The following is a 9,706-nucleotide window of genomic DNA, read 5'->3' on the forward strand; positions in this document are numbered from 1 at the left end:
AAACGTTGGTACGTTTAAATAATGTAACAAAAATATAAAGAAAAGTACTGCTAAGGAACTTAAAAACGATGGACTTGAAAATATGCCAGAAATCACAGCAAAGCGCACCTTATGGGTCAGAATTTGAATAAGCCTATTGATACACTCCTCCGGATCGACCTCGGCGGTGTTGAGGCACAGTTCGGGATTAAGGGGCACCTCATAGGGTGAGTTGATTCCAGTGAAGTCCTTTATTTCACCGCGACGCGCCTTCACGTAGAGAGATTTCGTGTCGCGTGCCTCGCACACCTCTAGTGGGGTGGAGAGGTACACCTCAATGAAGGGCAGTTTCGCCTCCTCGTGGAGTTCTCGGGCCAATTGACGTTGCTGAAGGAGCGAGGGAATGGATGACTTTCAGTGGTTATTTAGTCTTGTAAGGCATTCAAGTTAAGGTGAGAATTTTGCGTTTCAATTGAGCAAAAAAAACGTATTAAGCCCCGCAAACACCATTTGTTCCTCGCCACTGCCTCCTGCTGTTACATTTTCACACATATTCTGACATTTGAATAATATTCAGAAAGTAACTTTAATATGCAAAGACTTACCGGTGAAGCAGAAACATCGATACTAAAACGATGACTTTCAAGGAGATCAGAATGTACTAGGTGTTCAAATTTACAAATGTCTGAGAATAACCGACATGACTTCACAATTTGCATGCAACGTTTTATCACTTCTCTCTGATGAAAGAGTGGGTTGCGGTTCACTATCCAAATATCTGTGTCGTCCCATTCCAGGTAAGCCAGCAATTCTAATGCAACAAGAAATCATGACCCGAAGGTATGGGACATCTAAATGCTCGATTACCACCAAGAAGATATCGATCAGCAGCGGAGATACGAAAACTCAGCAAGAAATGATTCAGTATTCGACTTTACCGCCAAAGGGTATATATGATAAAAATTACAAATTACACTTTTTGTTATGATACCAAAGTACAATTCCAATAAGCGGTCTCTAAACGGACTACACATATTCCGAAGAGATGATTTTTAGCAATGAAAACCACATTGAAATAAGTAATAAAACTTAGTGCAATTTAACGTTGCCCTGCTTTAAGAAGCTTCGGTAAAATTTCGAAACTCAGGAATTTTTACAATCCTTACGAAAGGCGACATAGTATAGCTCCCACTCAAGGTGTATTAGATAAAAATTCAAGAAACACAATCTGCACATCAACATTGTATACCTATGACTATAAGCCTTTTTAATAGTGTGAGCAAATGCTGAAAGATACACTTTTTTGACTCTCCAACACATCAGCATGACTGACTTTTTCAAAGGGGCTAATGAAACTGGTGATGGCACAAGTGCCCGAATCAGCAAAGAGCCTTGCCACTTCAGCCACCCGTCGAATGTTTTCAGCTCGATCGTCATCGGAAAACCGAAGATCCTTGTTCAAGCCCAAACGAAGGTTGTCACCGTCAAGAGCGTAGGCCTGAATGCCCATGGAAACAAGCCTTCGCTCCAGGGAAAACGCCAGGGTGGATTTTCCTGAGCCACTCAGACCTAACAAACAAAATTTGTGCTTTATCCTAAATAGAACTCGAAAAGAGAACATCAAATATTGTGGTAAAACAGAAGTAGCGCTATTTGAAATGCCTTGAACATGCAGGTCAGAAGCAAACATTCTCAGACATATTTATAACGCAGTGGAAAGGCGTTGAATTTCATAACTCAATTCTATTACTAGGTTGCCCACCTTAAAACTAACCTGTGAACCAAATTGTGCAGCCCATGAATTTGCTTTTGTCGCCAGAGGCGATAGCCCTATCATCGCGCGTAACAAAGTGTTCCACACGCACAATATTTTTGGGAGAATTGAAAGTCTAACGAAACAATATTAGAGCATAGCATTGGGCGTACATTGCAATATTGTGACAAGGATTATGGTAGAAAGTCAAGGATCCGTGTGCTCGTCCGCTAATTTTAAGCAATAAGCTTGAAAACGTACAAAGTTGCTGAACCAAATGATAAGGCAAACCAAGAAATATGAGCCAGCCAGATTGCACATGAAGCAGCATGAGAACTTAGAATTAAATCAGATGCTACCGTCAATAAGTACGTTTAAATGTAGTAAATTCTTTCTGAATCTTATTTATTTTGAGATGCAAAATACGAAATACTGGAATATCAGAACTTTTACTAGCGATCAATCTTCTCACATTGTGAATACCAGGCATAACTGAGGAATGATGTAAAGAATCCAATGAATGGTCTTATATACCAACTGTATTAAATTCAGGGTTAAACCATTTCTAGGTCATGAAAATGAATAATTAAAAGGATAAAAATATTGTCTCATACCTATAATAATGCGGCAAGACACGACGTTTATTACCCTTAAGCAATTTGTTAGTGTTGGTGACTAAGTAATTTATGCATTATTTACTAAAATTAGTGTGTTTTTTGTACACAAGGGTTTTACTAATACTTATACCTAAAGATCAGTTTTGAAATTGCTAAAAATTGCTTGAAAGTGCAAAGTCATGCTTAATTCAGCAATACAAATGCATTTTACTTATTTTGCTGTAGACATTTTGCTAAGTTCCGGTTTTGAAAAGATAACTCACATGACACTCCAAAATTTACGAACTTCTGTTATTAGGTTCTACAAATCTATTACATTAACTGTTGCAAGAAATGATTCAAAATTACCTTCTATGCAAGAAGCTTCAAGTGTAAAACCATATCTGATGGGAAGACCGTCGGAATTATCCGAGGTAGAAGCGAATTCAGAACGCATATATCCCTGAATTGTACGCCTTTGTGGCGCCCCGAGACTTTTTGAAGACGTAAGAAGACACAATACTAAAGCGGAGTATACATATTCAGCACAGAGAAGGTGTTTGGGCTATTAATATGGCCCGAAGGCCAGCCTGCACTGCAGGGTACAAGAAAACAACTTCAAAAGCTCAAAAAGTGGCGCCTCACTAATACCGAGGGCTAAACCACCATTGTATTACACCTCCCTACAGAGATTGTCATTCAAGATGCCCTTATTTAATCGGCCTGTCAGTTCAAATGGCCCGAAGTCTTGGAAGGAGAAGGTGAGCGATTAGTCCTTCACACAATTAACGTGTTATTCATGAGGGATAATGTTCGTTCAAGCATTTTCTAATTACTATAGCAAGTAGCCTTATGTACAGTCTCTAGCGGTTTGGATCCTCCTCGAAGCTACAGTACACTATACCGGGTAATATACGGGTGTAGTTTTTGGACAAAAACGGACTGACGTGTCCGGTAGTCCATGTCACAGGGCGGAATGATAGCATAGGTGGGTTCGTTGTTAAAGGAAGCATATTATGGTATCTGTCAAAGACAATTTCTAAGCTGTTTTCAAAGTTAGTAGATAGGTTGATCGCGCAATCAACTGGAACTGAATTTAAAGCTGTATGACTTCACACCGTAGTTAATATAGCATATAATGGCACTTCACTATTTGGTCGTTCTATTGGCACTAGTATAGCGCTGCTTTTAACAGAGAAATGATGATTTCACGAATTGCTAAAAAATTTAATTTAATTGGTTTAATTCCAATAGCAGCAGGAGTTATTAGTCCTAAAGCTGATTTGCTGTCAGCGGACATAATGACTAAGAAAGTGACAGTATAGGAGCAAATATGTTTTTCTCTACCCTACCAGTGTGTTGAACAAACCTGCGGCGAATGAGAATTTTGACGCGATTAAGAGAACGCTGAAGGCGGTTATTCTCCCTTTGTTTGAAGGCAGTGAAATCGATGGATGTCGTCTTGGCTGTGAGCAGGGTTCAGAATCCAACAATAGTCTTGATTGCTAATTTTTTTTAAAAGCCTTTCTTTTCTTTTTCTTATAGAAGGCTACATGCCGATCCATAGTGCGAAGTTAATAAATGTGCATAGTTCGTCATATGAACATGAAATTTGAAGTCAGATTATTAGTCAGAACAAACACAAGGCGGGTTTTGACGAAACTATGTTCACTTTTACTGTGCCCAATCATCCGCATATACTATTCTCCCATTCTTGCTAAATGCAGAATTGTCAAGACAGTCCAATAACCAAAGAGCTGCATTAACTTTCCATCAAATTCGTACTACTTTATAACTAACCTCTTTGGACAGTCATGGAGCAAAAAAATCAAAAGTGGTATTCATGACCCTCTTATGGGAGTGTAGATTAATCGGATGCACTAACTGATATTTAGGCATTGGAGCTAGCTATCGACTTAGTAACCAATATTTTGGCTGAAGTTGGTTTCCACAATCACCCTTACATCGCCTTGTGCATTACTGGAGGCGTTAGGCATCCGATCATTTAGGAAGATTATTTACTTTCAACATAAAAGGCTGCGTAGCACGATGTGATATTTTGATATTTTGTTTGTCTGTGCTTAATTCGGCGGGCCTTTCAGCCCCCGCATTTTGCACTTCTGTTTAGCGGCATGGAATCGGATCATGGCAGTAGACTCAACCCTTCTGTGTGTTGGTATCACAATTTGTACGGTGATACGATGACTACTTACAGATTCAGAGAAGACTCGGGCCACCACAAAATAAGATGTTTTGGCTCATGTCTCGAAATTGCGCCACGTCAGTCTTAAAATGCAACAACTATTAAAATATTACTACAACTTTTCTGCAGGTTTAGAATTTTGGACGGTAGTATTTTTTGACATACAATTATAAATCCACAGAAGAGGAACATGGTAATCAATCATGAGAGCAATGCTAAATCTTATCAAATATTTAACTTCATGGGTACGGGGACGCATCAAAATTTGCTAGTGTGCCTGATTCTGAAATTATCACTAATACAAGTACTTTAACTCCCTTTTAAGATTAGTGCGCATCTTGAAATAGTTCGCCAATAGGTAGTGGGTGTGCTGGTGAAGTGGTTTGCTGCTTGGTTTGGAAGCCGTTTTTGCTCACGGTAATTTTTATGGGTTCACAAATGTTATCCTTCTTGCGCCGAAAATTTTCTTCACAAATTCCCTCCTCATAAAATAGCGATTTTATTGTCTGTTTGACTTATAACTATCTATTTTGCTTTTTACAATATTCTTGTGGGCTGGTCTCACGTCCATTTTTTCGTTCTTTTTATGTTGCTTCATATTTACCCATACCACTAGATGACACCATCCACCATCTCGACACCGTTGAGAAGGGCAGTCAGATATCTGGCAACGGCTCTGCCGCAACAAATTCGGATCGATTCGGCTAATGGGCAGATGCCCTACACCACTACCAACAGGTGGCACGCAGCCATGAATTTTCTGCCCAAGCCAAGCAAAGTTCCGCGCTACCATTACCCGATCATCCTCACCAGCGTCTTCATCTTCACCATGTACTTCGCTTTCTTAAGGGAGAAGAATGAATTCGATTTAATCTTTGAACAACCACCCCGCCCACTAGCGCCGTTACAACCTACTCAGGATCACTAGTGCGTCTAGTTGCAATACTTGAACTTCTTTTCCAACATCTTTTTAATAAACATTGTGTCACGTGTTTCAAAAGCTAGGTATTGGTGCGGTGTTGAACCCGAAATTTGCTAGTATTCTCTGTAGGCACTATATCTGTATCGGGGACGCATAACGTTATAACTTATATGATAGGTAAAACCCAGAAATTATGGCTGTTGTATTTTACCATTCCTGAAATTTGCTATTAGACGTTGGGGTACATTTTTAAAAGAGTAACCAATCTTATAGCACTACAACTCCGATACTAAGGTAGGGAGTGGCAATCTCAATGCCTCCAAATAAGGCTACTCCATTGACTAAATGAATCTTTGATAATAAGTTCAAGTAGAATATAGATACTGCGCACACTTGAGCGCCTTTAGGGTGGTCAAATTTTGGGTTCATTCGTATTGCTTCATTAGCTATATCTACTAACACCACTATTAGAGAATCGGTGTGCATTAAGGAATAGGGAAGGTTTGAAACTACCTGAAGGAACTATAGGAGGTTTTTCTTGAGAAGTTATGGTATAAATTCCCTCAATGCTAGTATTGTTCCCATAAGGCGAGAAGCTATATTCCCGTAATGCTACCAATCTTAATTGGTTGTTGAAATGGTAGCTACTTAATCAGTTTGCTTTTAAGTTTTCTATGGCTTTTTTTCATTACATTGGTTACTATTCTTATCTCTGTTGTGTAATGAGTCTGTATTAACCCCCGATTTCCCATAAAAGAATCGTTAAATGCTAACGGATAATCGTTGCACTCATCAATGATCATAATCGTCTAGTTTTTGTGAGACATTTGCATGAGCGTATTTTGATTTGGTGAATGGATATGATCTCCAGGTGAGCGAAATGTCATTCTCGCTCTTGGCCTTCCCTCATAATACACACCATTAAATACCTAGTTTCCTTTAATAACTATTAAAACACAAAGCGAAATTAAACTGAAAACTAACTCGATTTTCCGCCAACGAGGAGAATGGGGACGAACCTGCGTCCAATGTTTCTGTTGCTACACCTTGTTCTCGTCATCCCTCCATACGGTAAACACAGAAGAGATGAGTCCTCTTCGTCCCACCAAATATCCCAATGCGAGACGCGCATTGTGCTTTGAGATGCGTCTAGCCAGCCCACATTCTAGCAGTTTTACCACCTGTCTATTGTAGAGGAGATTCCAGTTGATGGCAAAGGTTGGCCAATGCCTAGCGACATAGTAGATAAAGAGAGGCCAATCTCTAGCCAATAGGCTTTCATCCTCCCGATGGATAATGTCCGGAATCCATGTTAGCAAGCAGTCCATAACTGCGTTGCTTGGCACTGAGTGTAGAATGTACGCTAGAGTACCATGGAAACATGCATACGAATCTGGATATCGGTCCATTGCATCTAGCAGGGCAAAAGTCATATTTGAAATGAGAAGATTTCGGCAGACTGTTTGTAGACGACAGAAGAGGGGATAACAGCAAGCTAGGAAGGCGAGAACACAGCAGCCCTCTTCGCGAACTGTGGCATAAGCGCTCTGCATGGTGAGTAGCAGAGCAGGGATCCAGACATTCAATCTAGAGACGAGGCAATCCCCTATCGGCGGCCAAAACATAATGCCGTGGAAACAGGCGAGAAGACCCATCCAAATGCCGCTATTTTTGTTGGTGTTTGGACAGGTGAGGAGGTAACATAAGCGCTCAACAAGATCGTGGGAGAGCTGCCGAACTCTTATTCCTTCGTCGCTTTCCTCTTTTTCCGTAAGGATCAAGCCTAGTTTTACCATTTCCAGTCGCCGTTGTCGCATATTTCGTAGTTCGCAGAGCTGTGGTAGCATTACCTCACAGCTCCGATCACTACCAATTTCCACCCACTTGGTTTCGAACACAGGTCGTATGTGATATGCGAATTCGGGAATGTGATATGCTACCTCCTGTAGGATGTCTCGAGAGGGATTGCTCAAACCAATGTGGAAGGCCTTCTCAAAGTTCACCTCACTACTGCACGCCACAACTCCCGCCGAAGGGCTTTGTTCTTCCACAGAAAGATTAGACGATTTTCTCCCACATTCCGGGAAGCTGTCGTCATCGCCGGAAACTTGTTCCGGTTTCTTGATGCATTTAAGTGCAGTGATGCGAGAAACGGGACATGGTGGACCTCCGGTCAGGTACCCAGAAGTGAACATCTCCTTCGCTGCTGCGAAAATCAACTCGGAATTTGATTTTGAAGGGTAAAGCGCAGCTAGCATATCGTCAGAGGACTCTGTAGTTTCGATGATCTTGGCAACGAAGGCCTGCAAGTCTTCGGGTAAGATGCTACGTCGACGAAGAACCATTTTGTAGAGCATGGGGTTCTTCAAAATTGTGTTTTTGTATAGTTCACGCAGCCGAACAGCATCCCCTACCGCTAGGGGCATTTGTAGCTTGTAGTTCTTCACCATGCAGTCGAGAAGCACCTCAGCTTTCGGCTGATCGGGCTCCACAGTGTGTTTAAGCATCGTATAGAGGCCCTCCAGTCCTCCTGCAACTGTGATGAAACGCCTTCCCAAACCATAGACCTCACGTTCTCGAATCTGGTCCTCTGAACCCACGGAGACCTTATCGAATACGTAATTCTCCATTGCTTCCACCGCCTCAAACCAGCACATTGGGTTGGGAGCTCCTGCAGCTGTGATTATCTGTGCGCAAACCAATGTAGTTTGTGTAGACATTAAGTCTGGAAATCGTGATCTCGTTGTGCGTATTTGCTGTAATAAGACCTAATTCTACACCTTTAAATAGGGACATTGTCATAGTGGTACTACGTGTACTGAATCCTGAGTTCATCCTATTCCGCGCTAATAGCCGGTGCATATGTTATGGGCCAAAGATCGTTCAAGATCACAAGCGGCAATGTTAGGGGGTGCGATAAGAAGGTTCTCTTGAAGTAAGGTGTGCAGCCATAAATTATTTACGGAAAAATTCAAAAAACAGCACAATGATGACAAACTTGGCTACGGTAAGGCATTTAAGCACTGTAATACGTTTCTGTGATTAGGATGATAACCTCCAGGCTACCACAACAGCCATCTTCCGTAGGAATTCAACCAGCCCTTGATCAAAGCGTAGCCCATATTGCAGTGAAATTATACCAGCCGAATCTCTTTTTGGGTAGGTGAACACAGGAAAATCGGTAGCGAAAATTTACGATTTAAAGAACTAGAAGCATATTGGTCACAAAGCCAGTACTGGTGACGGGCTAGAGCAAACTGCCCTAGGATAGCCTACATCGACAAAACCTCAACGCGAAAATTTTTCAGACGCTAGTTAAACATCGGACTACGTGCATAATTTTAGGTGACTGTTTTAAAGCATACATACACCTTCTGATTTCCGAAATTACTCACGCTACTACTTATATTTTGGTTAGGGAAATGAGTAATGAAACGAATACAGTTTTTAAGTAAACATCTGATTGTGGAGTATGATAGGGGAAGTTTAACAAAATTGTTAGCTTTGTGTATTTAATGACAATATCTCATGTAAGCTAAAATGTGAAAATATGATGTAAGTTGGTACTAAGTAAGTGGACGAATGGTCATCTGAAATAAAACAGTGGAGTCGTGCACCTCAGGTTGTACCCCAATTATCAACAAACTTGCAGTTGGCATTGTTGGATTACTATGGTATAAAAATCACAAGTCAAGAAAGTAAGGAAGCTGGATAAATGAATAAAATCATTGTTACCCCTTACGGTCGCGCGATACAAAAGGAATTACCGGTTAACGTCACATCTTGTTTTATCAATTCAAATTCCCGAGATTCCCCTCTGACTAGTTGATAAGTTTATAAAAAAGGAATGTTTTATCTCGTTTACTATGCTAAGTTTGCGAGATCAGGAACTCGTCATCATATGCAACAGTAAAAATGCAATGTCAAACATCCGCACCATCCAAGTCAAACTGATCATGTCACCAAGTTTTTACACTGGTTTTATAGGGTAACCAAGTATGTTCATGTCGTTATTTATACCGGAAATAATATCAGAAAGCCCCCTAAAATATAATATTTACTGAAAATAATTACATTCGTAGTGGTAACAGTCACTTCGCAACAAGACGCACGACCAGTGCAAAGCCTACTTTTATCAAGGATTTTGTCTCTGAGCCTGAGGCAACTACCTTTCTAACTCACTTTCACTTGTCAACTGTGCAGTTCCCATGCGACTGTCTAATTGATTTGAAAAGTGTTAAGTAAATACAAAA

The 9,706-nt window shown here is 40.7% G+C and overlaps 3 protein-coding genes across 3 annotated transcripts in view; 1 reads left to right on the forward strand and 2 right to left on the reverse strand. All coding sequences in view use genetic code 11, as the record gives it.

The window, feature by feature from the left end:
- The window catches only part of EGR_06810 (Bifunctional 3'-phosphoadenosine 5'-phosphosulfate synthase 2), a gene marked incomplete at both ends in the record, with an annotated part of 13,072 nt that extends 11,019 nt beyond the window's left edge, over positions 1-2,053 (reverse strand). The window contains 4 exons of the mRNA XM_024496059.1: positions 109-366; positions 1,313-1,548; positions 1,754-1,868; positions 1,994-2,053. Coding sequence (XP_024349479.1) covers positions 109-366; positions 1,313-1,548; positions 1,754-1,868; positions 1,994-2,053 — 669 coding nt within the window. The remainder of the gene's footprint in view (positions 1-108; positions 367-1,312; positions 1,549-1,753; positions 1,869-1,993) is intronic.
- Positions 2,054-4,460: 2,407 nt separating this feature from the next.
- Positions 4,461-5,459, forward strand: EGR_06811 (hypothetical protein; the record flags this gene model as incomplete). Its single annotated transcript, XM_024496060.1, has 3 exons — positions 4,461-4,608; positions 4,890-4,948; positions 5,148-5,459. The coding sequence occupies 3 exons, from the start codon at positions 4,461-4,463 to the stop codon at positions 5,457-5,459; spliced, it is 519 nt and encodes a 172-aa protein (XP_024349480.1).
- A 1,034-nt stretch (positions 5,460-6,493) lies between these two features.
- EGR_06812 (hypothetical protein) lies at positions 6,494-8,173 on the reverse strand (the record flags this gene model as incomplete). The annotated part of the gene is made up of 1 exon (XM_024496061.1): positions 6,494-8,173. The coding sequence occupies one exon, from the start codon at positions 8,171-8,173 to the stop codon at positions 6,494-6,496; it is 1,680 nt and encodes a 559-aa protein (XP_024349481.1).
- Positions 8,174-9,706: the final 1,533 nt, after the last annotated feature.

This window comes from Echinococcus granulosus (genome assembly GCF_000524195.1).
Source record: "Echinococcus granulosus chromosome Unknown EG_S00064, whole genome shotgun sequence".
NCBI lineage: Eukaryota > Metazoa > Platyhelminthes > Cestoda > Cyclophyllidea > Taeniidae > Echinococcus > Echinococcus granulosus.